Raw genomic sequence first — 26,406 nt, forward strand, 5'->3', positions numbered from 1 at the left:
TGATCTTGCTAAACTCAGTTATTAGTTCTAGGAACTTGTTTTTGTGTCTTTCTAGATTCCTTGGGTTTTCTACATAAATAATCATGTCGTATGCAGGTAAGAATAGTTTTATTTTTTCCATTCCAATCCTTATGCCTATTATCTCCTCCTCTTGCCTCATTGTGCTGGGTAGGACCTCCGGAACTGTGTTGAGTGAAAGGGGACAGCGGCGTCTTTGCCTGCTTCCCAGCCTTTGGGGAGGACACTCAGTGTGACATCAGCTGCAGGCTGTTTAGATGCTCTTTGTCTGACTGAAGGTCTTCCCTTCTACTCCTAGTTTGCTGGGAGTTTCTGTCATTAATGGATGTTGGATTTGGTCAAAAGTTTTTCTGAATCTGTTGGGATTGTGTGGTTTTTCGTTCTTAGCCTGTGGATGTGGTAAATTACACCGGCTGGTTTTCAAACACTGGACCAGCTTTGCATGTCTGGAACAAACCCTACCTGGCCGTGGGGTCCCACTCACTGTCCTTTTCAAATATTGCTGGATTCAGCTTACCTACATTTTGCTGAAGGTTTTTGCACTTAGGTTCATGAGGGATATTAGTCTGTAGTTTTCTTTTTAGTACTGCTTTTGCCCAGTGTTTATCAGTCTAATGCTGACCGTAGAAAACGAGTTGGGAAGTATTCCTCTTCTGTTTTCTGGATGAAATTATATAGAGTTAGTGTTATTTCTTCTTTTAATATTTGGTAGAATTCGCCTAGAGTTTTCTTTTTTAGGAGGCTTTTAAGTCTGAATTCTGTTTCGTTAATAAATATAGGACTGTTTGGGCTATATATTTCCTCTTGATGGGTTTTGGTAGTTTGTGGCTTTCAGGGAATTGGTCCGTTTAATCTAAGTTGTCCTTTGACACGCATAGAGTTGTTTGTGGTATTCCCTAGTGCTACTTGTTAATTAATGTCTGTGAGCTCTGCAGTGATATCCCTTCTTATATTCTTGATATTGGTAATTTTTGTCTTCTGTCTCTTTTTGTCAGTCTGACTAGAAGTTTATCAATTTTATTGATGTTTCCAGAGAACCAGCTTGTGGTTTTGTTTATTTTCTCCATTGTTTTTCTGTTTTCAAGTTCACTGGTTTTGCTTTTATTACTTCTTCCTCCTTGTTTATTTGAAACCTTTCTCCTTTTCTGATTTTAAGCATGTAATGCTATAAATTTCCCTCTCAGCCCAGCTTTAGCTGTGTCCCATAAATGTTGATATGTTGTAACGGTGATGATTGAACAACCCGGTGAACGTATTTAATGTTACTGAACTGTACACGTGAAGATTACTAAAATGACGTGTTTTTTTACCTATGTTCACAATAAAGAAAAATTGAAAACAATTTTTGATATGTTGTATTTTCATTTTCATTCCGTTCAAACTGTTTTCTGTTGTGAGTTCCTCTGTGATCCATGGCTGTTTAGAAGCATGTTATTCATCTCCCCAGTTGTTGGGGCTTCCAGTTGCCTTTCTGTAGTTGGTCTTGGATCGAGCTGCATTTCGGTCGGAGAACATGCTTTGCATGACGCAGTCACTTCAAGTCTGTTCCGATTTGTTTTGTGACCTAGGACATGGGTTTTCCTGGTGAATAGTAAGTCCCCTTTAAGCTTTCGTCTCCTCGTTTTTCCCCTTGCGCTTCACTTGCTCAGCGAGGCAGAGGCCTCAGAATCACAGTGGCCCGGTGGGTGGAGCCGACTGTCCCGGGAGTCGTCGGGTGGCTGTGCTAGGAGGAGATGGCCCGCAGGGCTGCCTCAAGAGGGACAGAGCTGTGGCGGGGCCGTTGTGGGGGCTGGGCCGTGGGGGGGACAGGCAGGGCTGTTGGGGGTACGGACAAGGCTGTAAGGGGGGGCAGGGCTGTGGGGGGGACAGGCAGGGCTGTTGGGGGAATGGACAAGGCTGTAAGGGGGGGCAGAGCTGTGGGGGGAATGGACAAGGCTGTAAGGGGGGACAGAGCTGTGGGGGGAATGGACAAGGCTGTAAGGGGGGTTAGAGCTGTGGGGGTAACAGACAGTGCTGTGGAGGTGGGGGGAGCCTGTGCTTCCCTGTTGGGAGCGTCGTGTGTCAGCACCGATCCCCACTTCTGGCCACCCCAGACTGTTCTTAGGCTCGTGGCCCTCAGAATCCCATGTGTACCACCTCCTCCTCCTGCCTATCCACAGCCTGTGCTAAGCCACTTCCACGGAGGGGCAGCCTGACCTCTGGGACCCTCAGGGAGGGGATACCTGCCCAACAGCCAGGTCAGGGGACGCCGTGGCTGGCTCCCAGCCTGGCCAGGGCTGGGGTGGAACTCCTTTAAGATGTAACGGCCAGGCCCACCCCAAGAAGTGACCACAGAGGGCCGGGCAGGGAGGGCTCTCAGCTTTGTCGGCTGTGAGCGCTCCAGCCAGGTCAGTGGGCACGTTGGTACCACAGCCAGGGGTCCTCGGGGTTACCAAGGACGGGGAGGTGAGGCCTGGTCACTAGAGAGCGCATGTCTTCCCTTCCAGGTTGTGCAGCCTGACCCTGAAGAAGCTGGTGGTGTTCAAGGAGCTGGAGAAGGAGCTCATCTCTGTGGTGATCGCTGTCAAGATGCAGGTAATGGGCCTCACGTGTCCCCAGGCACGGCCACGGCCAGAGTGGGCTGGTGGGCGTCAGTCCTGCAGCAAAAGGAGGCGAAGCGCTCACCCCCGCCGATGGCTGCCCTCGCCCTCACCCCTGCCGACGGCGACTCTGGTGGCGCTGCAGCCCACAACAAGGGGCTCAGCAGGGAGGGCCGAGTGGGGCCCCTGTGCGTGGTGGGCTGTAGTGCTGGGGCCAGAACCACCCCGAGGCTCCTACATGGGGGGGCTGTGGTCCCCAGGAGGCATTCCCAATCCTACATCACCTCTGCCACGGTGGGAGGGCTGTGGTCCGCAGGAGGCGTTTCTAATCCCGTATCACCCCTGCCATGGTGGAGGGCTGTGGTCCCAGTGACTGCTGCCTCTCCGTGCATAGTGGCTGCTGCGTCTCCGTGGATGGGTCCCTGCTGCCCAGTCCTCCTGGCGGGTGTGTGCATTGATTCTGACTATTGCTCATTCAGACCTGCTTCCTAGTGGCCCCAGCAGACCCCACCTCAAGTATGTGCCCCCTGCCAGCACAGCTGCTCAGCTGGTGATCAAGGAGGTGGTGTCTCATCACACCTTTAACTGCACCCCCCACCCCAGTGTCTCAGAGGCGCATGTTCTGTCTCAGTTCGCAGCTTCAGCTGGTGCTGGTTTGGGGCTCCCTGTTGATGCCCCCAGCGGTGAACCCCCCAGAGCAGGATCCCCCACACCTTTAACCCCGGGGACTGACTGAGCCCACCCTGGCCCACGGAGTCTAGTCCTGGCTGCAGGACGCCACACCCTTGCACCCCATCCCAGTGCTGGTTGGTCCGTGCTCCCAGGCATACACACTCGGCCTGCTGGCACTAGGCCCTCTCACCGGGGACTACGCTGGAGTATGCGGGGGCCAAAGTCCACCCTTTTCCCTAGGGAAAGACAATTGCCACCAACCAAAACTGCTACATTTTAAATAAAGATCTTGAGAAATCTTTCTCACGCAGAGGGGCCATATGAGTGAGGGTGACTGCACCTGGGAGCCCCCAGGATGCAGATGGGCCGACTCGGCCTGCCCTGGGGGCCTGGGGATTCAGGGCTCCCGGAGGCCATGCCGCCAGTGTGGGGACCCTCAGAGGGCCTCGGCTGGGACTGACAGTCACGAAAGTGCAAGCTGGCCCATCCCTTTGGCCCAGCACCATGGGGCCGTCGACGCCGGTGGCGCCAGCTCTCCCTCCGAGAGGATGCGTGTACTGCCCACAGTCCAGCCTCACAACCCTCCACCACCTTCCCCTGCCACCCGGGACTCACTGCCCCCGCCCCAGTCACCCTCCTCACTGCTGCAGCCCTGATCGCCGCCCTCCTGTTCCACCACCCAGCTCCACCTCCTCAGCATCTGCACCCCTGGCCATTTCACCCTCCTCCTCCTCACCACCTGCAACCTCCCCTGATCTGACAGCCTCCCTCTTTACTTCCCAGAGGAGGCTGCTGCCGTGGTGGCACTGACATACCTGTGCCCACCCCTTCACCTGGCCTTTCACTTGCCGCTTCGTGTTCTCACCCCCCACCCCGTCACAGGCTCAGCTGGTCCAGGTCCCCTGAGAGGCAGGTGTGGACAGGTTTTGGGGCACACACTTGTGAGGGAGTGGGCTGGGCAACGACCGCAGGGCTGACCCCTGGGAAGGGGGGCACCAGGGGAGGGGCTCCATCCACAGGGCAGCTGGCAGGGCCTTGCGCCCATGGCACCTCAGGGGCACACCGGCCGTGTCTTGGTCATCTAGTGCTGCCATAACAGAAACACCACAAGTGGACGGTTTTAACGAAGAGAAGTTTATTTCCTCCCAGTAAAGTAGGCTAAAAGTCCAAATTCAGGGCATCAGCTCCAGGGGAAGGCTTTCTCTCTCTGTCGGCCTTCTTCTCTTCAGTGTTCCCCTGGACTAGGAGCTTCTCTGCGCAGGGACCCCGGTCCAAAGGACGCGCTCTGCTCCCGGCACTGCTTTCTTGATGGTATGAGGTCCCCCTGTCTCACTGCTCACTTCTGTCTTTTTATATCTCAAGAGATTGCCTCAGGACACAATCCAGTCTTGTAGATCCAGTCCTGCCTTACTAACACAACTGCCACCCATCCTCCCTCATTAACATCATAGAGGCAGGATTTACAACATACAGGAAAATCACACAGTACCAGGAATCATGGCCCAGCCAAACTGATATACACATTTTTGGGGGGACATAATTCAAACCATGACAGGCCGGAAGGGCCTGCGTGACACCCAGCGTGCTCAGTTCTTCACTGGAGTGGCCGGCAGTGTCAGCTCTGCCCCCAGCTGGGCCTGGGCCAGGTAGAGCATTGTCTGAGCCGCATGGATGGGCCCTCCCCACCCCTGCCCTCATGGGCTGCTCCCCTGCCCTCCCTGCTGTCACCCTGCTGCACTGCCCCTCCTCGTCACCACTCACTCCCCCACATCCAGGCCTTCTTCCCACAGCCGGCTGCCTGCCCATCCGGCCCTCATGCCTTACGCATCACGGCTGCTGTGGAGGCCAGGCCTGGACCCCTAACTCAAGGGTCTGCAGGTCTCCCCAGCAGATGGGGCTGGAGGGGGCCACGTGGGTGCATGGGGACATCAGGCTCTCCCTTCTCCATCCCCTCTGTCGACTGCGCCGGTGTTCTCAGAACAAACACGGGGACGCCACGAGACGGCAGGTGCACCCTAGCACTTCAGCACCCCAGGGCTGCTGCATCTCACGTTGTCAGCCTGTTTAGTCCTAACCCCATCCGAGAGATAGACACAGCCACCCCACATCTCGAGTGGGGACAGGTGAAGGCTGTGGCCCAGGCAGTGGAGGGACTGTGAGGGGGAGAGTGGATAGACACGGTGGCACACACTGTGCCTGCACCCCGGGCCTCCCACCCCAGCTCTCAGCCTGCTCCCGCGCCCAGAGAACGTTCTGTTAGGGCCTGCACTGAGCCGCTTGCTGCAAATGGGTTTCTAGGTTGTTTCTAACTTTTTGCCAACATGAATCATGCTGAGACAAACATTAAGAACGAAAGAAAATTTCAGAGTGATACAGATTCATTGTGGAAATATGGCCAAGCAAAAGAATGAACTGAAATGCACATAGAACCCCCTCAGGTAGCCATTTTCTAACCCAGCCTTCCAGGCTGTTGTACTTTTTTAATAGGGAGAGGAGGATCCTGGAAGTGAGATTTTGTAATAGAAAGTTGACAGGATGCTGTGAACATCTTTCCATCACTGGATTAATAATAGCAAATACTTAGTGCCTCAATGTGACAGGGACTGTTGCACTTTATATGTCTGAGCTCTGGGGACTCGTGGGAGGCGTGTGTGGTTCTCAGGACAGGCCAGGGTCTGAGGGATTCGCCGGAACCATGGTGCCCAACTGTCCCCCAAGGAGCCTGCCGTAATCCGTCCTTAGCGACTGTAGCTTTCCATTTTCCAGTGTATGGCTGTAGCAAAGGAAACAATGTCCTGGAACAGTTACTTTTTAAACAATTTTGTGATGAACATCTTCAGTCCATTTAGAATTTATTTTGATGCGAAGTTTGAGGTTGGAATCCTGTGGTATTTTATACAAATGATTCATTATCCACTTACCACCAGCGTTTGCTGACTAACTTTCTCCCCTAAGTCTTTTCTTCTGTGCTTTTTTAACACGTCCACGTACCTTCCTCTTGGATGTCTCTGCCCTTCTAATGGAGCCCTGTGGCGGTGCCTCCGTGTTTTAATTGTTGTGGCCTTGTACTGCTTCTTACCTCGGGAAGACCAGCGTCCCTGATTTTGTTCTACTTTTTGAGACATGTTGGGCGTCTTACACAGTCATTCTTCCAGATGAACTTTAGCATTGCACCGTCTGTTACCCCAAATCCTACTGGTGGAGTTTTGTAATGGTATCGAATTTGGCAGTGGCCGTTCTTGATCTTCTCTCTCACTTCTTAGGACAGATTTGTAGAAGTGGAATTGATGGGTCAGAGGGTATGGAGATTTTTTATAACTATCCCTACAGCGTCTCTGGGAATTACACTGCCTCATGCCTGCCATCCCTCAGTCTGTGGGTCTTCATGCCGACATTGCCAAAGAGAACCCATCTGAAGGTGTTCAAGACGACCTCCCTTTAATCAGATGTCTGTCTTTGTCACAGGGCTCCAAACGGGTCCTGCGCTCCCACGAGATTGTGCTGCCCCCCAGTGGACAAGTGGAGACTGACTTGGCGCTAACGTTCTCGCTGCAGGTGGGGGGCCTCCTCGGGGGTGGGCAAGACTCATAAATGTCAGCAGTTTCCCTTAGACTGCAGAGCTTTCTTCTGGATCAGGATTTATTCTTAAAAGATTAGAACATTTACTTTGGTTTGTCAGGTTGAATTTTTCATTCCATTCCCATGAAAAGTGTAGTGAGGCCAGAACATCGAATTATCAAGTTGAGGTCATTTTAGTCTTAGTAATTTAGGAAAGACGGGGAAGAATATATGGAAATCAGTATTTTAAGCTTGAACCCCTCAGAGTGTTTCTGAGGGTGCCTGACGGTCAACGTAGTTAGGGGCTCCGGGCACCTCCCTGGGTCGGAAGTGGCACTCACCCCCAGACTCTCTGGAGCCCAGATCTCCAGGAAAGCCCCACCAGCCCCCACATAGGCCCCAGTGGCAGCACCTCCCCTGTGTCTGCTTTTCTGCAAACATGTGGCAGGACAGCATTACTGAGGCTTTGCAGAGGTTTCGTCTTCTTGGTCAGCACACTTGCTTTGCCCGTTGCTGTCAAGTTGATTCCCACTCACAGCAACCCTACAGGACAGAGCAGACCTACCCCAGAGGGTTTACAGGGAGCGGCTGTGGATTCAAACTGCCAAGCTTTTTGGTTAGCAGCTGAGCCCTTAACCCCCATGCCAGCAAGCCTCCTTTAAAGACCACGATGTGTTTAGTGTCAGTTCACTTCAAATCTGTCAGAAACCGCTTCTCATTTAAAGTGTGTGAGACAGGGCTGTGGCTTAGGGAGATCCATGGGAACGCTGCCTGCTGTCTCTCGGCCCTTCCCAGAGCCACACCTTGCTGACCCCCAGGCTCTGCCAGCCACAGGGGGCATCCTGACCGCCTTCCACGCCAGGTTATGGGCACCTGCTTGCTCACGCTCACCTGAGGGGCTGGCACCAACCGGTCTCCTTCTGGTCTTTGTAGTTGATTTTCTTTCTTTTCTTTTTTTTTGGCGGGGAGGGGCTCAGGTTTATTGAGCTGAACTCACAGAATGTACGATTCCTCTTTTTCGGTGTCTGGTTCTATGAGTTTTGACAAACGTATACAGTCATGTAACCACCACCCACAGTCAACATCTAAAACATTCCAGCACCCCGGTATTTGTAATGGATTCATATTTATGTCCTCTTTAAGAAAGAGGCTGTGAGCACCTGCCGTATGCATGGGCTCTATAGGTCTGTGGGGCCTGCGTTTGCGGTGTGCTTGGCGGTGGGCTTCACGGCACTGGGCTGCACGGCGGGGGTGGGGGCTGGGCCGCCCCCCTGCATGGGTGGCAGCGTCTCCCCTGGATAGCAAAAGCCTTCTTAGGTTGCAGGAGAACCCTTCATAGGGTCATGACCTCACTGACACCCCAGACAGATGAGCTGTGTTTGGACTCCCCGTGATGCGCAGGCCACAGTTGACCATGAGGGCCAGCACGGTGACCTGCTGGTCCCTGGGGCATCACTGCCCCACTGCCACCAGCCCTGCGGGCCCCTGCCTGGCTGATGGGGCCGTGACGCACTTGTACCCACAGTACCCTCACTTCCTGAAAAGAGAAGGCAACAAACTTCAGATCATGCTGCAGCGGAGAAAACGGTACAAGAACCGGACCATCCTGGGCTACAAGACGCTGGCCGCGGGCTCCGTCAACATGGCTGAGGTGGGTTCTCGGTGCGGACGTAGCCTGGCCCCACTGCGCCCCTGGCCAGCCGGCCGGCACCTCTGCACACATCAGAAGAGCCTGAGACCTGGCTGCACAGCTGTCCCTGCCAGCACGTCTTCTGCCTGCACCCATGGCCTTTGGTGTACCCCGTCCCTGCAGTCACCCACAAGCCTGTCCCGCCCCCACGCAGAGGGTGGAGTGGCCTGGGGGTCCTGTCCTGAGCCCTTCCCAGGACTCCGTCCGCCAGCCGGTTTCTCAGTAACCCATGCATCCCTGTCCCCAGGGCCAGAGGGAGGGACCACGGGGGTGCAGCCAGGTGCTGGCTGGCTGAGGTCCCCAGGGTGGTGCCGCACTAGCCCGGTGGCACACGTCCAGCTTGGTCTGGCACTCAGGTGAGGAAGGGAAGGGAGGGGCACGTCGGACTGAAACCAGCCAATGGCAAAGCACCTGTGGGGACCGTCGTGGGGGCACAGGGTCCATCCAGGAGGTGCAGGGCTGGTGCGGCTGGAGCTGGCGGGCTAGGCTGGGGCTCGGGGACAGGGACACCTTGCGTAGGCCGCAATAGCCTGGACACCAGGCTGAGAAGCTTGGACCGTCTCATGGGGTGTTGGAGATGCCAGATCGGCTCTGGGAGAAGGGCCAGCTAAGGACACCTAACTCGTCTGCCGTCATCCTTGGGCATGGACGAGGATGCACCTGGGGTGTCTGAGGCCAGGGCTGCCGGGCGTCGGTGGTGCTCAGGGATGTGAGGTCATGCTGGCTGTGCATCCTCACACCCCTGCCCCGCCCCCACTCAGGTGATGCAGCACCCGTCTGAGGGCGGCCAGGTGCTGAGCCTGTGCAGCAGCATCAAGGAGGCCACCGTCAAGGTTGCTGAGATCTGGATCTTCTCCCTGTCCAGCCAGCCTATCGACCATGAGGACAGTGCCATGCAGGCCGGCCCCAAGGCCAAGTCCACAGGTGAGTGCAGCCGGCACCCGTGGGTCTGAGTGCATCCTTGAGTCTGAGTCGGTGCCTGTGGGTCCGAGCTGGCACCCATGGGTCTAAGCCAGTGCACTGTGCAATCCGAGCTGGCACCCGTGGATCTGGGCCAGCACCCGTGGGTCTGAGCCAGTGCCCCGTGGGCCCGTGCAGGTGCCCGTGGGTCTGAGCCAGTGCCTCATGAGTCCATGTGGGTGCCTGTGGATCCGAGCCGGCACCCGTGGGTCTATGCTGATGCCTGTGAGGTCTGAGAGGCACCCCGTTCCCCTCCTGCCTCTGCAGCAGGTGCCACCCCCCAGCTGTGTCGGGCGGCATACGGCATCCAGCGTGGGGTGAGAGGTCAGGTGGGGATACAGAAGTGGTCAAGAAAACTCACAGCAAGTGGCCGGCATGCCCTTCTGGAAGCCTCGGCCATGGTGCCTGAGCCACAGCACGCAGTCCTGAGCATGTTCAGCAGGAAGGGGCTGCTCGGAGGGTTGGTGCCACCAGGTGGTGGGGATGCCACATGTGTCGAGTGCAGGTTGCAGGTGCAGTGAGCGACAGTGGCAAGGGCCATGAGGGTCTGGGAGGGGGCTGTGCAGGGCACGGCTGCTGTGGGGGGGCGTTGCTGGTAGGGGGTGGCGTGGCTGGGGGCTGGGGCGCAGAGCAGCCTCCCTGTCGTCAGAGTGCAGCCCCCCGTCCACAAGCTCCAGAACGGAATCTCAAGGCGCCTCCCTTCCGTGTGTTGATTCCACAGACAACTACTCTGAGGAAGAGTACGAGAGCTTCTCCTCCGAGCAGGAGGCCAGCGACGACGCCGTCCAGGGGCAGGTGACCACAGCTGGGGGGCGCGTGACGCGGAGATCGGGGCGGGGGGTGAGACGCGGAGGTCCGGGAGGGCGAGACATGGCAGGCTGGGGCGGGGAGGAGATGTGGCGGGCCGGGGGGACGCAACGCAGAGGTCTGGGAAGGTGAGACACGGAAGGCTGCAGGACGTGACGTGGGCCAGAGGGGACGAGACTCAGAAGGCCGAGGGGACGAGACAGGTGCCCCACACTTTGGGCCTTACAGCGCAGGTGACTCGGGGCCCGTGGGGTCAGAACCCTGCACCCACAAGTAAGTCACCTGTCTTCAGGCCCCGAGCCAGTTCCCTGGGCCCTGTGAACGGCTGCCTCACTCAGGGGTGTGGGGCACCTCTCCTGCCCACGACTTGTATGCGTCTACAGGCAGGACTGATGGGCGGGGGACACAGTGGCCCCTGGTCAGGCGCTGCTCAGTGGGGCACTGTGCATCCGAGTGGGTCCCCCCTGGCTCCCACACACCCCCATCCTGGGGCACAGGCGCCATGGCCTCACGCCTGCGTGTGTCCCCACAGGATCTGGACGAGGACGACTTTGATGTGGGGAAGCCTAAGAAGCAACGGCGATCGATAGTAAGAACGACGTCCATGACCAGGGTCGGTGGAGACTGGTTTTACTAACCCTGTGGATGGGCGGAGGGCATGCGGGCTTGGGGGGACTCCAGGACATGGGTGCATGGGTGCCCCGTCCACCTGATATAGCCCTGTACGGGCGTGGGGCATATAGCCTCTGTCAGTCACAACTTTACCTGGCAGGCACGAGCACAGAGCATAGCAGTCCCCATGCCAGTTTTGGGCTGTCAGTCCCACGCGGTGCTGCCCTGTCCTACTCCTCTCACTCCTGGCTCCAGCCATGGTGCCAACAAGGCTGTGCGAGGAGTAGACAGGGATGGGGCTGCCAGGAAGGCTGCTCTCCTTGGCTCGGCATCCAGACCAGCCCTACATACAGCCAGGCCCCAGGCTTCGTGAGGGACAAGTGAAGCTCTTCCTCCAGGGCAAGGTTCCCAGGGCGGGGCCTCAACCCTAGTAGGGAGAGGGCTACCCAGCCTGGCACAGATGCCCACCACAGGGCTCCTGAGTCCCCTAGAGAGCTCATGGTGCTGAGCTGTCCCCCTGGAGACCCCCAGCCCAGTCCCAGCTGGTGCCAGTGGGGCTTGGGGCACAAAGCCACAGAAACCACCACCTCCTTTGGGAGCCCCTGGGCAGGAGGCTGTGGCTCTGGCAGCACTTGGGAGGGGTGTCAGTGGGTCCCGACTGGAACGATGGAGCCGCAGAATTTCTGTACAATCATGCACGCCTGCCTCTATGCTGCTGCAGTGGGGCCTTCAGATCTAGGACCTCTGAGCCTGTGTCTACAGAGGGTGGGGCAAGGGGGCTGCTTCTTTAAGGGTAGGCCCCGCTGGAGAGTGTGATGAGTGGACAGCTCATTCAGTGCCACACACCAGAGCCAAGCCTCTGCGTCCAGGTGGCTCCCGGAGCACTCGCTGCATGCCTGCTCCACATGCCCACCCTGGGTGCCTGCCCTGTGCACCCGCTCTGTGTACCCTCCTACACTGGGTGCATGGAGCCACTTCCTGCTGGAGTGAGGCCCAGAGAGGTGGTGCTGTGGGAAGGGACCAGTGCCTGAGAAGGGCCTGGCCGCCTCGATGCCTGCAGGAGGCTTCTGGAGGGCCTGTAGAGGGATGGCCACAGCCTCGCTCAAATCCCTCACTCCCTGAGTCTGTCTGGAGGTCTGACCATACCTTTTGGTCTCAAATGATTTTGAACCGGCTTGTTGTGTCCCTGGGTGATGCAAATGGTTAACACACGGCTACTAACTAAAAGGTTGGAGGTTCAGGTCCACGCAGAGGTACCTTGGAAGAAAGGCCTGGTGATCTACTTCCAAAATATCAGCCATTGAAAACCCTATGGAGCACAGTTCTACACTGACACACATGGGATTGCCGTGAGTCAGAGTGGACTCGACAGCAACTGGTACTGGTATTGTTAAACTTCTGGGAGCTATGTGTGAATTCCTAACTATTGCAGCATGTTAGGTGTCGCCCTCCCTGCTGAGGTTGCCCTGCGAGGGCCAGGCACTGCCTCACTCCTGTGTTCCCTTGCGGGAAGTGGCTCTGCTGTAAGTTTCTAACTCAGTGTCCTGCTTGTCTGACAGCAACAGAACTTCAAGCAGAAAGTTGTGGCCCTGCTGCGGAGGTTTAAAGTGTCGGATGAGGTGAGGTCATGGGGCTGCCCACCCTGCCTGTCTCCCCCATGCTTGTGGGGTGGATGCTGCACTAGCTGACAGCAAGGGGGTCTCTGAGTCGGGGTTCTGGCTTCAAGTTCTGGTCTGTCATTTACTGTCAGTGCAAACCTCTTGGGGCACCACTTTCCTTATCTGTAGGACAGGGTGACAGGGGCTCCCACCACCAGCAATACTGCAAAGAGTTCCGGGGGCATGTCACATCTCAGTCCCATTACAGCTCAGTGAACCAGACCCAGAGGAGTGGTATCTTTGTGAGATTTTTTTCTTTTAACTTTTCTCTAGTCTCTAAGTTTTCTACAATGAGTCTGTATGACTTTTAAAATCAGAAAAATATCTTATTTTTCTTCAAATGTGGTCAGAGAAAAATTTAGGCACTGGTTTGTGGACCCACAGAGGAGAAGTAGCTTTTAGCACTTAAGTCCCAAAGCAGTGTCATCACCATAATCATGATAGTACCAATAGCCAGCCTCTTGGAAATGGTAGCTACGTGTCCACACCCATAAGCCCTGTGCTTACGGGAAAGGCAGACCAGAGTTCAGCTGGTCCATCAGACTCCAGCACACTGACACTGTGTGTCAGCAGCTGCCCTTCTTGGACACAAGTGTTGAAAATAGCTGTGTGTGTTTCAGCCACATCCGGGAAACAGTGTTTCCAGGAACAATGAATTGCTAACCTGGTCCTAGAGGAAGGATTGTCTCAGAGCCGTAGGGATGGGCAGCCAGAGATCAAAATTATAAAAAAGGAGACCAAACAGGAATTCTGGAGCTGAAAAGTACAATAGTTGAAATGAAAAAATTCACTGGACGGGTTCAACAGCAGATTGCAGCAGGTAGAAGAAAGAATCAGTGAACTTGAAGATGAGGTAATTAAATTATCCACTCTGGGAACAGAAAGAAAAAAGAATGAAGAAAAGTGAACAGAGCCTGAGGGACCTGTGGTACACCATCAAACATACCAGCACACACGTTATGGGAGTCCCAGAAGGAAAGGAAGTAAGAGCAGAACAAATACTTAAAGAAATGGCTAAAAACTTCCCAAATCTCATGGAAGACATGAATCCACACAAATTGAATAACCTAGATGAAATGGACAAATTCCAGGAAGCTCAATGAACTTCAAGCAGGGTAGACTCAGATCCACACTGAGACACTTACAGTGAAATTGTCAAAACCCAAAGACAAAGAGAAAATCTTGAAAGCAGTAAGAGAGAAATGACTCATCACATACAAAGGATCCTCAATGAGATTAATGGCTGATTTCTCATCAGAAACCATGGAGGCCAGAAAGCACTGGGATGATATATTTAAAGTCCCAGAGAAAAAGAAAAGAAAAACTGTCAACCAAGAATTCTATATCTGGCAAAACTATCTGTCTTAGTCATCTAGTGCTGCTCTAACAGAAATACCACAAGTGGATGTCTTTAACAAAGAGAAATTTATTCTCTCGCAGTCTACTAGGCGACAAGTCCAAATTCACGGTGTCAGCTCTAGGGGAAGGCTTTCTCTATCGGCTCTGGAGGAAGATCCATGTTGTCAATCTTCCCTTGGTCTAGGAGCTTCTCTGCACAGGAACCTCAGGTCCAATGGACATGCTCTGCTCCCGGCACTGCTTTCTTGTTTCCCTTTCATCTCTTGTAAGATAGAAGGTGGTGCAGGCCACAAGCCTAGTGAAACTCCGTTTACATTGGATCAGGGAGGTCACCTGAGTAAGGGTGTTACACAATCCCACCCTAATCCTCTTTAACATAAAATTACAGTCACAAAATGGAGGACAACCACACAATACTGGCAATCATGGCCCAGCCAAATTGATACACACATTTTGTGGGGGACTTAATTCAATCCATGACACTATCCTTCAAGAGTGAAAAAGAAATTAAGACATAAACAAAAGCTGAGATGGTTCATTACCAGTAGACTTGCCCTAGAAGAAATGATAAAGGAAATCCTTCAGGCTGAAATGAAATGACGCTAGACAGTAACCTGAACCCATAAGAAGAATGGGCTGAAGCAGGGAAAAGATAACTACATAGGGAGATATCAAAGCTAGTGCTATTTTTGGTTTGTAGCTCTTTTTTTTTCTTTTCTGTATGATTTAAAATGTAATTGTTTAAAACAATCATTATAAATCTGTGTTAATGAGCACATCCTGTATAAAGACATTGTCTCCGACAATAACACTGTAGAGGGTGAGGGGTGGAGATGCTTAAGAACAGAGTGTATACTATTAAATCTAAGCTGATACTATTTTAATTAGATTCTTATAAGTCTAAGATGTTAATTGTAACCCCCAAGGTACCACTAAGGAAACCACTAAAAAATACATGCAGAAAAAGAAGGGAATAAAAATGGTACACTACAAAATATCAACTAAATTATAAAAAAGGCATTAATGGAGGAATCGAGGAACAAAAAACGTATAAGACATACTGAAAACGACTAAATGGCAGAACTAATTCTTTCTTATCACTTATACTTTCAGTGTAAATGGATTAGACTCGTTAAATAAAAGGCAGAGATTTCAGAATGAATTAAAAAAAAATCACGATCCATCTATATCTATCTACAAGAGACTCACTTTAGAGACAAGGACACAAAGAGATTGAAAGCAAAAGGATGGAAAATGATACTCCACACAAATAGAGATATTCCAAACCAAAAGAGAGCTGGAGTGACTATGTTATTGTTAGACAAAATAGACTTTAAGTCAAAAAACGATTTTAAGAGACAACGAAGGATGTTGTATATTGGTAAAATGTTTAATCCCTTGTGATGATATAACAATTATAAACATATTTGCACCTAACAATAGAAACCCCAAAATATATGAAGTATGCATTGACAGAATTGAAGGGAGAAATAGACAGTTTTACAATAATAATTGGAGACTTCAGTACTCCACTTTGAATAACGAATAGAACAACCAGGCAGAAGATCAATAAGGAAACAGAGGACTTGAACAAACCTATAGACAAATCATATACATATATAGGATACTCCACCCAACAACAGCAGAGTACACATTCTTATTAAGTGCATATGGATGATGCTCTAGAATAGACCATATGTTAGGCCACAAAACAAGTTTTACTGAATTTTAAAAGATTGAAATCATACATTATGTTCACAATGGAATGAAACTAGAAATCAATAACAGAAGAAAAACTGAAAAATTCACAAATACATAGAAATTAAACAACACACTCCTGAACAACCAATGGGTCAAAGAAAGAATCAAAAGGGAAATTAGGAAATACTTGAGAGAGATGAAAACGAAAGCAGAGCATACCAAAACTTCCAGGATGCAGCAAAGGCAGCACTCAGAGGGAAATGTGTAGCTGTAAATGCTAACATTAAAGAAGACGAAAAATCTCAAATCAGTAACCTAACTGTACCTCTTAAGGAACTAGAAAAAGAAAAGCAGACTAAATCCAAAGCTAGTAGAGCCAGAGATAAATGAAATAGAGAACAGAAAAACAATGGAGAAAATCACAAACCAAAAGTTGTTTCTTTGAAAAGATCAATAAAATTGAGAAACCTTTAGTTAAACTGACCAAGGAAAAAAAAAAAAAGAAGACTGAAATTACTAAAATCAGAAGTGAAAGTGGGGACATTACTATCCCCCTTAGGGAAATAAAGGATTGTAGGAAATACTGTGGATAATTGTAAATAACAAAGTGAACAACCTAGGTGAAATGGACAAATTCCTAGAAACACATAAACAACCAAAACTGACCTAAGAAGAAATGGAAACTCTCAACAGATCTATAACAAATAAGGAGATGGAATTAGTAATCAAAAACTTCCCAACAGAGAGAGAAGCCAAGGACCAGATGGCTTCACTAATGAATTGTACCAAACATTTAAAGAAAAATTAACATTAATACTTCCCAAACTCTTCCAAAAAATTAAGAGGAAATACTTCCTAAGTCATTCTTTGAGGCCAGCATTATCCTGATACTGAAGTCAGACAGAGATACCATGAGAAAAAGAAACTACAGATCAATATCCATCATCAGCGTAGATGCAAAAACCTCAACAAATACTAGGAGCTGAGTTAAGCAGCAACAAATACTAGAAGCTGAGTTAAGCAGCATGTTAAAGGATTATATACCATAACCAAATGGAATTATCCTTTTGGTTATGCAAGGGAGTGCAACGGTAGTTCAGTAAATGCAAATCCATCAATGCAGTATGCCACATTAACAGAACAAAGGGAAAAAAAACATCTGGTCTTCTCAACTGATGAAGAAAAAGCCTTTGACAAAAATCCAATAACTTTTTATGAAAAAAAAAACAAACTTGTAGCAGCACAACTGAATTCATTTCATCTGTCAAAACTCACCTACCTGCACATATAAAAACGGTGTCTCTCCTTGTGTGTAAAATCCTCCTCCATCAACCCACACTAAAAGGAGCAGCTTGGTGAGGTGGACGGAATGACCACACTCGTACCCGGTGCAATCCTCGGGAAATGTTCCCAGGTTTAATAACTGAATAATTGTGCAGTTGGAACATGCTGGCAGCACAGGGTTTTCTTTTCATGGTTCTGGGCACCATCTTTTCGTCCTGGCCCTGCAAACACTTCTCCCTTACCCCCTGCTGTGTCCATGGTGACAGACCAGTGGCCGGCACTGAGATGATGGGGCAGGGGTCTGGGGGGTCCCAGTGGAGGCCCTCACATCATCTGGCCTGTCCCAGGTGCTGGACTCAGAGCAGGACCCTGCTGAACACGTCCCCGAGGTGGAGGAGGACCTGGACCTCCTATATGACACGCTGGACATGGAGAACCCCAGTGACAGTGGCCCTGACATGGAGGATGACGACAGTGTCCTCAGCACCCCAAAGCCGAAGCTCAGGTGAGCAGCGCCCAGCCCCAGGGCCTGGGCAGGGATCCTGAGGCCCCATGAAGCCCTCCAAGGCCCAGCGGGGTTTGCTGCTGTGGGGCTGGCTCTGGACCAGCTCTGGGCCCAGTGGCTGAGGGCTGCCTGCCTTCAAGCCTTAGAAGGTCCCCGTGGGCCAGACCAGCCGTCCGCAGTGGGTGGCCGGCCGGAATTGGGTTATGAAGGCCTCCAGGGTGACCCAGGTTTGGGATGTCTAGAAGCAGTGGGGCCGACAAGGGTTGAGCGGCAGCAAAGCGACCGAGTTTGCCTTCTGACGAGCCCGTGAGTTGGGAGGTGGCGGCACTGTGGTGGAGTCTTGAGGAGTGAAAGTGTAGGGCTTGGGGCTGGTGGGATGTGGGGCTGGGAGGGGAGCGGTCGGGGGTCCTGCTGCATGCTGCTGGGCACAGAGACCAGCAAGTGAGTGGGGGTCTTCTGTCCAGCTGAGGGGACTCACAGAAGCCACATGATGGGAACATGGAGCGCAGGCCAGAGGGGGCAACGTAGCTGAAGGGGTGGGGGCTGCAGGTGAGTGGGCAGGAAGGTGTAGGGTGGCATGGCTGGTGGGGGGGACCCTGAGGCAGGGAGCAGGAGTGGGGACGTGGCCGCTCGTGGGCCTGGCAGTGGTTGTAGTTACGGGGAGGCTGGCTGGTGTGCGGTGGGGCCGGTCATCACTGGGCTCGAGGACCGTGGGCTCTAGCGCAGGGAATTGCGTGGCGGCCCTGACGCTGCTGTCGAGACGGGGGGTCCAAGACGGAGCAGGAAGCTGTGGGGACCCGTGTGGCCCTGCAGCCCGCTCAACTGCCCCACAGCCCCTGCCTTACGCAGGGACTCTCCGCCGCTCTCTCACCGTCCTGGCAGTGGAGTCCTGGGTTCAGCGGGGCTCTGTGCAGGGCCTTAAAGTGCTCAGACCAGGTGGCACCAGCCAGGCTCTTACCTGGCAGGCTTGTTCTGTGCTGTTGTGGCGCTGAGGTCCCGTCTTCTCTGCCTGCTGGCTGAGGTCGTTGTGGCTTCCCTGGCTTGTGACCCATTCCATCACAGCCAGCAGTGGTGGTCGGGTCCTCCTGACACCAGGTCTCGGCCTCACTCCTGCCCTCCTTCCTGCCTGCAGCCAGAGGAGGGGCTTTCCTTTTGAGGGCTCAGAGATGACCCTGGCCCCTGGGGAGCCCAGGATCAGCTCCCACCCCAGGCCCTGAACCATGACCTGCGTCCGTCTGCCACACCATGGGCAGGCTCGGGCTGGGCGAGGGCAGCACCTGGGCTGGGATTCCACCCAGCACACCCGGCAACCCCACCTGCACCCTCCCACGTGGCATGTCACCACGGCTGAGACCAGACACTGAGCAAGTCTCTCCATCCTTTGCGCTCAGAATGTCTTGTCTCTGAAGCAGGGACCTCCGTCGGCATCTTCCTGTTACCTGTTGAGCTGGGCGTGCCTGGGTCTGGCCGAGTTGTCCGTCGGGCTGCTCCCCGGCCTCCTCATGGGGGCTGAGCGCTGCCACCAGCACGGGCTGCCTGCCTCTGCATGGGGACAGGAACAGAACCTCAAGGGTCTGCTGAGGACACGTGGTCTGCCGAGGGTGGAGGGTTCTCCCTGGCCCCGCTCTTCTCTGCTCTGCTTCGGGGAGGGGCTGCAGGTGGATGGGGTCCTGGACAGTCACCCTCCTCCCCTCCCCCTCAGGCCATACTTTGAGGGCCTGTCACACTCCAGCTCACAGACCGAGATCGGCAGCATCCACAGCACTCGGAGCCAGAGGGGGCCGCCCAGCCCCGTGAGTGGGGGACCACCCAGCCCCGTGAGTGGGCGGGTGGGGGGCCACCCAGCCCCATGAGTGGGGGGGTGGGGGGCCACCCAGCCCAGTGAGTAGGGGCGTGGGGGGCCCCCCAGCCCCATGAGTGGGGGAGTGGGGGGCCACCCAGCCCTGTGAGTCGGGGGGTGGTGGCTGCCCAGCCCTGTGAGTGGGGGCAGGGCCGGGGGCAGGCTGGGTCCCCGTGGGTCCTTGGTCCCCTCTTTCCATCACCATTAGTGTGGGTCATGTGGCTACTGCTCACACACTGGGTCTGTGTGAACACAGTGACGTGCCTCAGCCCCGTGTGACCCTTGGGGTGGCCCAGGCCTCCTGGGCCCACCTGCCCCACAGCCCAGACACTTCTGCGTGCCCATCAGTGTTCTCCCCCAGCACCCCCAGCCCTCCAAGTGAGACCCGCCTGGTGCTGCCGTTGGACTCACTCTGACCCTGGCTCCTCTGCAGGCCGAGGTGCCCGAGAAGACGAGGCCCCTGGGCGGCCGGCAGTTGAGCGAGAGCATCTCCGACACGGCAGCGCACGTAAGCAGACTGCCGGCCGCGTGTTTGCTGCCTCTAGCAGTCTGGCCTGGGGGCAGGGCACAGCACAGAGGGCCCCAGGCTCCCCCTTCCCCTGAGCTCCTGGTGTGCACAGACCACGGGCAGGTGTCCTGGGGTGGGCAGTCACTCTCCTGTGGGACAGTCAGACACCCCAGATGCTCAGTCTCCTGGGCAGATGGTCAGGCACCCTGGGTCTCGTCCCCTTGGCATGGGGGTGTCTCCATGGCTGCACCTCTGGCCATCTCCCCCAGAGCGCACTGGTGTGGGAACAGCCCAGGCCACCCGAGGAAAGCCCAGAAGTGGAGGTCTCCACACTGGACGTGTTCACCGAGAGGCTGCCGCCAAGCGGGAAGATAACCAAGACGGAGTCACTCATCATCCCCTCCACCAGGTGAGCGCAAGGTGCTGCCTGGGCCACGGGAGGAAGATGGCCGTGGAGCACGGGCCCACCCAGTCAGGCTGCGAGCTGGTGGTGGGTGTGGCGGCCCCTCAGCCCCTCGGACGTGATTGAATCACAGGTTCCCTGCCCATCTGGGATTGGACGCCTGCTCACAGTGAGACTAGCGGAGAGGTCCTGGGGGGAAGGATGTAAGAAACGCACTCTGAGAGCGGGGAAGCCCACCTTTCCCGTCACATGATTCCTGGACCCATCCCACCCCGAGGCTGACACACAGCACAAGGTGCTGTCTGCTCCAGCGCTGGTACCTGTAGAACCAGTGCCGGAGCACGAACTGGGCTGGGTCTGAGTCCTCAGACTAGGCTTTGCAGGTGGGGAGAGACGTGGTGGGAGCAGCCACAGTTGTGAGGTGCTGGTGTGAGCCCAGATGGGGCACGACCCCAGGTTGAGCAGTGGGACATACGGGGAGGCAGGGAGAGGGCATCTCTGCCGACAGCCCCTCGGGGTCTCTGGCCTTCACCACGGCTGCTGCCAACCCTGCCCCTGCCCCGACCAGTACGTCCTGTTCCCCAGCAGGTCCGAGGGGAAGCAGGCCGGCCGCCGGGGCCGAAGCACGTCCCTGAAAGAGCGGCAGACGGCGCGGCCACAGAATGAGCGGGCCAATAGCCTGGACAACGAGCGATGCCCAGACACCCGGAGCCAGCTGCAGGTGGGGGCCTGAGCAGTCAGGGCGGGGGCTGCAGGTGGGGGCCCGAGCAGTCAGTGCGGGGCCGAGCAGTTAGGGTGGGAGCCCGAGCAGTCAGGGTGGGGGCTGTGGGTGGGCCCGAGCAGTCAGGGTGGGGCCCGAGCAGTCAGGGCGGGGGCTGCAGGTGGGGGCCCGAGCAGTCAGGGCGGGGGCTGCAGGTGGGGGCCCGAGCAGTCAGGGTGGGGCCCGAGCAGTCAGGGTGGGAGCCCGAGCAGTCAGGGTGGGAGCCCGAGCAGTCAGGGTGGGAGCCCGAGCAGTCAAGGCGGGGGCTGCACGTGGGGGCCCGAGCAGTCACGGCGGGGGCTGCGAGTAGTTGAGATTGGGGCCAGGGAAGCACCGGGCCTCTCCCGGGTGTGACGGGCGCGTGTGGACCCAGATCCCCAGGAAGACTGTGTACGACCAGCTCAACCACATCCTGATTTCCGACGACCGGCTCCCAGACAACATCATTCTCGTCAACACCTCTGACTGGCAGGGCCAGGTGGGCTGGTGTCTCACGTTCTCCTTGCAAATCAGGTGGGACTGGATGGGGAGGGAGAGGCTCTGCCAGCAGGTGCTCTGAAGCTCTCCCAGCGCCAAGAGGCCTGGGGGCTCCTTCCCTGTCTGGGTGCCCCGTCCCCATCTGGGTGCCCTGTCCCTGGGTGCCTGGTGGGAGCAGTGCTGTCTGGAGCCCTGGGACACCTAGCTGCGGCTGACCGGTGGTCCCCACCTGCAGTTCCTCTCGGATGTGCTGCAGCGACACACCCTGCCTGTGGTCTGTACCTGCTCCCCGGCTGACGTCCAGGCCGCCTTCAGCACCATTGTCTCGCGCATACAGAGATAGTGAGTCCTGCAACAGCCCCCCAGCTTTGGGCAGGGCCCCTCAGACCCCATGTGCTCTGCCCCAGAGCTCCCCAGCCCCAGGCGGGGGCTCCCTGAAGCCAGAGGGGCATCCCTGGTGGAGAAGCAGTCCTGGGAGGCCAGATTCTCCGGGGCCTTCAGCCCTGTCTCAGGCGGCCCCCTCAGCCCCGGGACGCGGCTTTGCATCGGGTCAAGGTCCTGGGCTCTGACGGCTCCATGGGTGGTCACTGTGTTGGGGCCGCAGCTGTGGGGGCTGGGTCTCCCCTGTGCTTCTGGTAAGCGGGAGAGGCCATGACCTTCAGTGAACTTAGGTGACGGGGGCCACGCCACTCGTCAACCTCCTCTGAGAGTGGGTGTGCCGTGTGGGTGGCAGGCTGCAGGCTGGGCCCCCAGGACAAGCTCAGCACGCTGTCACACGGGGCTGTGGGGAGGAGCCCAGGCCGGCGGTCCTAAGGCCCCTGTCCTCTCTCTCCTCACTGCTTGCGCGGGACCGCAGCTGCAATTGCAATTCCCAGCCCCCGACCCCCGTGAAGATTGCTGTGGCGGGCGCGCAGCATTACCTCAGCGCCATCCTGCGGCTCTTCGTGGAGCAGCTGTCCCACAAGACCCCCGACTGGCTCGGCTACATGCGTTTCCTCATCATCCCTCTGGGTGAGCGCGATGGCGGGGCTGAGGGGCAGTGCCCGGTGACGTGTGACACCACTGGCTGAAAACACAGGCATTTCAGAGGCCCCGGGGACACCCCCCACGTGGTCACGCTGGCTGAGTTTTCATGCCGATGTCATGCAGACTTTCTGTGACATTTTGTATAATTATCACTTGTATCGGAGCCCTGGTTGTGCAGTGGTTAGGAGCTTGGCTGCTAACCAAAAGGTCAGCAGTTTGAATCCACCAGCCACTCCTTGGAAACCCTGTGGGGCAGTTTTACTGTGTCCTATAGGATCGCTATGAGTCGGAATCGACTCAGTGGCAACTGCTAACAGGTATCACTTGTATCATTTTTATTAAGTAAAAAACGTGTTTGTGCTGGAGAGGCCACTCAGGTAGGATGACAGTTGCCAGTTTGATGCGCCTTTGCGCTGGGCGGCCCACGATGCCCCTTTTCAGAAACACAGAGCAAGGATTGGCTGTTAACCCTGTTAAGTCATCCGAGTTCTGTGTAGTTTATAAAATTGCATTTATGACAAACACATCATGTTTTAAACTACTGAGAAGTGGTCAGTCCTGAACAGCAGTGGTTGTGGGACCCTAGTGCCCCCCACTCCACACGTGTGCAGGATGTCTGCCCACAGCGCCTCCATCCAGGCCTTCCAAGCAGCTCAGAAGCCTGGAGCTCCTCTTTGAGGCCCATGCCGTCCATCTGAGGCGGAGTGGAGGCCTGCCTGCCGGTCTGGGAAAGGCCCCACAAAGTGACGGCTCTCGCTGTCCCCTGCCCACAGGCTCCCACCCCGTGGCCCGGTACCTGGGCTCCGTGGATTACCGCTACAACAACTTCTTCCAGGATCTGGCCTGGAGAGACCTGTTCAACAAGCTGGAGGCCCAGGGCGCAGGTGAGGCGGGTGGGCACAGGCAGGGTAGGGCCTTTCAACACACCCACCAGCCTCAGGCCTCTGCCACAGACCTCCCCCCAGGCCGCCGTGTCCCTCCTGTGCTCCCACCTCCCACCCGGCCCCCAGGACGCCCACCCCTTCAGCATGCCCCCCGAGGTCCACCCGGCCCCTCGAGCGCCCCCCACCTCCCACCCGGCCCCTAGGCCCACCCGACCCCTCGAGCGCCCCCCACCTCCCACCCGGCCCCAAGGCTGACCCAGCCCCCCGTGTGCCCTCTTGCAGTGCAGGAAACCCCTGACATCGTGTCCCGAATCACGCAGTACATCACGGGGGCCAACTGCGCCCACCAGCTGCCCATTGCAGAGGCCATGCTGACCTACAAGCAGAAGAGGTGAGGTGGGGGTGGGAGACGGGGCGTGGGGATCTTGGGCTCTGGATGGACCTGCACTGTGGCAGGCCTCCTCTGGGACGTGTCCATGTCCTCAGCCAGCGCCCCAGCCCAGATAGAACTGCTTACCCGCTTGCTGCAGTCTCAGCCTTCAGGCTGCGCAGCCCTGTCAGCCGGGTGCAAGTGATGGTCCTTGGGCAACCCCAGGGGCCAGTGTGGTGAGGGCCTCGCCTGACCAGTCAGCGTGAGCCAGTGTGGTTTCAGACTAGCTCCATTCTGTGCATGCTTGACGTTTCCGTGATGGACGTTAGAAGCTGTCCAGTTACTCAGCCGTAGTGGTAGCCTGGCTTACCGGAATGTAGGCCAGGGGTTGGGAGCCCTCACACCCTCAGGGGCCAAGGGTGAGGGATCCTGACACCCTTGAGGGCCAGGCGTAGGGGATTCTCAGGGGGTGAGGAGGTCCCTGCACTCTCGGGCCAGGCCTAGCCACTCTGGCCTCTGCTCTCCAGCACCCTGCCGGAATAACGTTCCCTTCTCAACTGGCCCTCAAACAGGCTAGTCTTTTGGGTTGCCCCCCTCCCTAGGGTACATCAGGACACAGGTCAGGGGACTGCAGCCTCCCTTGGGATGTCCCACAAGGGGCGCAGGCTTGCCAGTCCAGAGGACCCGCTGAGAGGGCAGAAAGGTTCAGACTGTGCGGCCAGGTAGAGGTAAAGCTACGCTAGCCCTCCTTCCTAAGTTAAAGACAGACTGAGGGACAGCAACTTTGGCTGGTAGTCAAGGTCACGGGAGGAAGTCCACCCACTGCAGCAAGAGGGGTGTGAGTCTCCTGGCTCCTTGGCGTGACAGAGGCCCCCCAGCCCTTCCCACAGTTCTGTCCCCACCCTCACAGCTGTCAGCAGGAGGTCTGCGGGGGTGGGGAAGGGCCTTAGTGTTGTGGTCCTGGGCCCCCGCCCCTTCCCTTTGGGCGCAGCTGAACAGTTCCTCAGCGCGTCAGGACTGGTGGGGCCCCCAAGGGCAGGCCAGCACCCCCATGGAGCCTGGACGTTGCTGAGCTCCCACAGATGCCGAGGGCACGTCGCTGCCCCGAGGGCCTGCTAACATGTCTGTGTCTTCTCTCTCGGTGCTTTCTGAAAAGGAAAAGGAACTTTCACTTTGATTTTACCCTGAGGTACCAGTGTCTCTGGTCTCCCCCCATCTGTTCCTCTGCCCCCGTCTGTCCTGGGCTGGTCTTTGGGGCTTGTTTAGCAACGTGAGCAGGTGGGGATGCAGGTGGGCACCAGCAGCCCACACCAGCTTGCCTTCATGCCTGGCCTCCTGGCTGCAAGTCGGCTACGGGCTGCCCACCACTGTCCAGGGAACCCATCCCTGAGCCAGCATCCAAGCACCCCAGTGTGGGTATGTACAGAGTCACACAGCCTTGGAGATCGGGGGAGCAGGCTGCTCCTTTGTCTGCATCCAGTACTTTGACTTAAAAAGTGGACAAAACCTGAGCCGCTTCAGCAAGCTCATCACGCTCCTGGAGCCGTGAGCAGCACCGCTTACATCATGGGGCAGCTGCCAGCAGCCTGCTCCTAGCCCTTCCATTTGTGAGCTCCTTTAGTCCTGCTGCCAACCACGAGGGGCGGCCTCTGCAGGGACACCGCGCACAGCGGGGTCGGGTAACTGGGGGATGTGGCTGTCAGCGGCGGCGCCCTGGAGCCAGAGAGCAGATGGTTTCGCAGCAGATTCTTGGCTTGCCAGGAGAGGCGCCTACTGCTCTTTGTCCCTTGGCCCGTGACAGCACAGGGCCCACCCTGGGAAGGAAGCTGGTTTCTAGAACCTTCCTGTCTCACCACTTAGTGTGCTCCTCATGGGAGGAGGATCTGAGCACCCCACCTCTGCTCTGCTAAACAAGCCATGTGGCAAGAGAAAGACCAGCCCGGTGCCCCAGCCACATGGTCCCACACTGGCCTTGGATGCCCCTCCCGGTTGCTGGGTGCCGGCCTGGCATGAGGTTGGCTGCAGCATGCCCACACAGCCCAGCCCATGTGGACACGGCCGCCGTCTCCCTGCTATTGGCTCGGTCAGAGCGGCAAGGGCAGGGGGTGGTCCCCGCCTCCGCGTGACAGCGGTGACACCACCCAGGGGGGCCTGGCGTCTTGCACTAACCGGCAGGCAGGTGTGGTAAAGGCCCAGATCGGTTCAGAGTCAGACCAGGGACCCACCAGGCGTCGCACAGCCGCAGTTGGATCCTGACCAGCCACCAGCCCCCTAGAACCCTGTGCACGGCAGCCCCTGCATCCTAGGTCTCAGCAACGGGTCTCTTGGGGTCACGGTGTCACTGCCGTCAGGCCAGGCGTGTGCTGAGCGTGGGTGTTGTTTGCATGGCCCATGGCAGCTTGGCTGTGAGTCGGCAACGTGCTGAGCTGTGGCCGTGTCTGCATCTCAGCCTAATGGCGCGGTGCGTGCGGGCCAGCATGTGGGCATTCTCGTCACATGGCATGGGGGCGGGGCTCAGCAAAGTAGGGGGCCGGGCACTGCTCTGCCTTCACGGCCTGTGAGCTTGGAGGACTCAGATGTCTGAGATCTCTGCCAGAAGAGGCAGAGCAGGGCCACTATGTAACTGGTGTCCCAGGCGGTGCTCACCTGACAGGTGTGAGCACAGGTGAAAGGTCCCCATGTAGACGGTGCCCCAGGTGGCGCTCACCTGACAGGTGTGAGCACAGGTGAAGTGT

The 26,406-nt window shown here is 56.1% G+C and overlaps 1 protein-coding gene across 1 annotated transcript in view; it reads left to right on the top strand.

Annotated features, from left to right (window-relative positions):
- The first annotated feature begins 2,513 nt into the window (after window positions 1-2,513).
- Window positions 2,514-26,406, top strand: part of PACS2 (phosphofurin acidic cluster sorting protein 2) — a 31,201-nt gene continuing 7,308 nt past the window's right edge. Inside the window, exons 1-17 of the mRNA XM_023731830.1 lie at window positions 2,514-2,592; window positions 6,735-6,824; window positions 8,353-8,478; window positions 9,279-9,441; window positions 10,199-10,272; window positions 10,817-10,897; window positions 12,456-12,515; window positions 17,246-17,403; window positions 19,106-19,196; window positions 19,677-19,751; window positions 20,021-20,160; window positions 20,743-20,875; window positions 21,288-21,392; window positions 21,627-21,733; window positions 22,248-22,402; window positions 23,191-23,301; window positions 23,584-23,692. Of these exons, the coding sequence (XP_023587598.1) occupies window positions 2,587-2,592; window positions 6,735-6,824; window positions 8,353-8,478; window positions 9,279-9,441; window positions 10,199-10,272; window positions 10,817-10,897; window positions 12,456-12,515; window positions 17,246-17,403; window positions 19,106-19,196; window positions 19,677-19,751; window positions 20,021-20,160; window positions 20,743-20,875; window positions 21,288-21,392; window positions 21,627-21,733; window positions 22,248-22,402; window positions 23,191-23,301; window positions 23,584-23,692 (1,784 nt within the window). The 5' untranslated portion in view covers window positions 2,514-2,586. The remainder of the gene's footprint in view (window positions 2,593-6,734; window positions 6,825-8,352; window positions 8,479-9,278; window positions 9,442-10,198; window positions 10,273-10,816; window positions 10,898-12,455; window positions 12,516-17,245; window positions 17,404-19,105; window positions 19,197-19,676; window positions 19,752-20,020; window positions 20,161-20,742; window positions 20,876-21,287; window positions 21,393-21,626; window positions 21,734-22,247; window positions 22,403-23,190; window positions 23,302-23,583; window positions 23,693-26,406) is intronic.

This window comes from Trichechus manatus, unplaced genomic scaffold (assembly GCF_000243295.1).
Source record: "Trichechus manatus latirostris isolate Lorelei unplaced genomic scaffold, TriManLat1.0 scaffold00045, whole genome shotgun sequence".
NCBI lineage: Eukaryota > Metazoa > Chordata > Mammalia > Sirenia > Trichechidae > Trichechus > Trichechus manatus.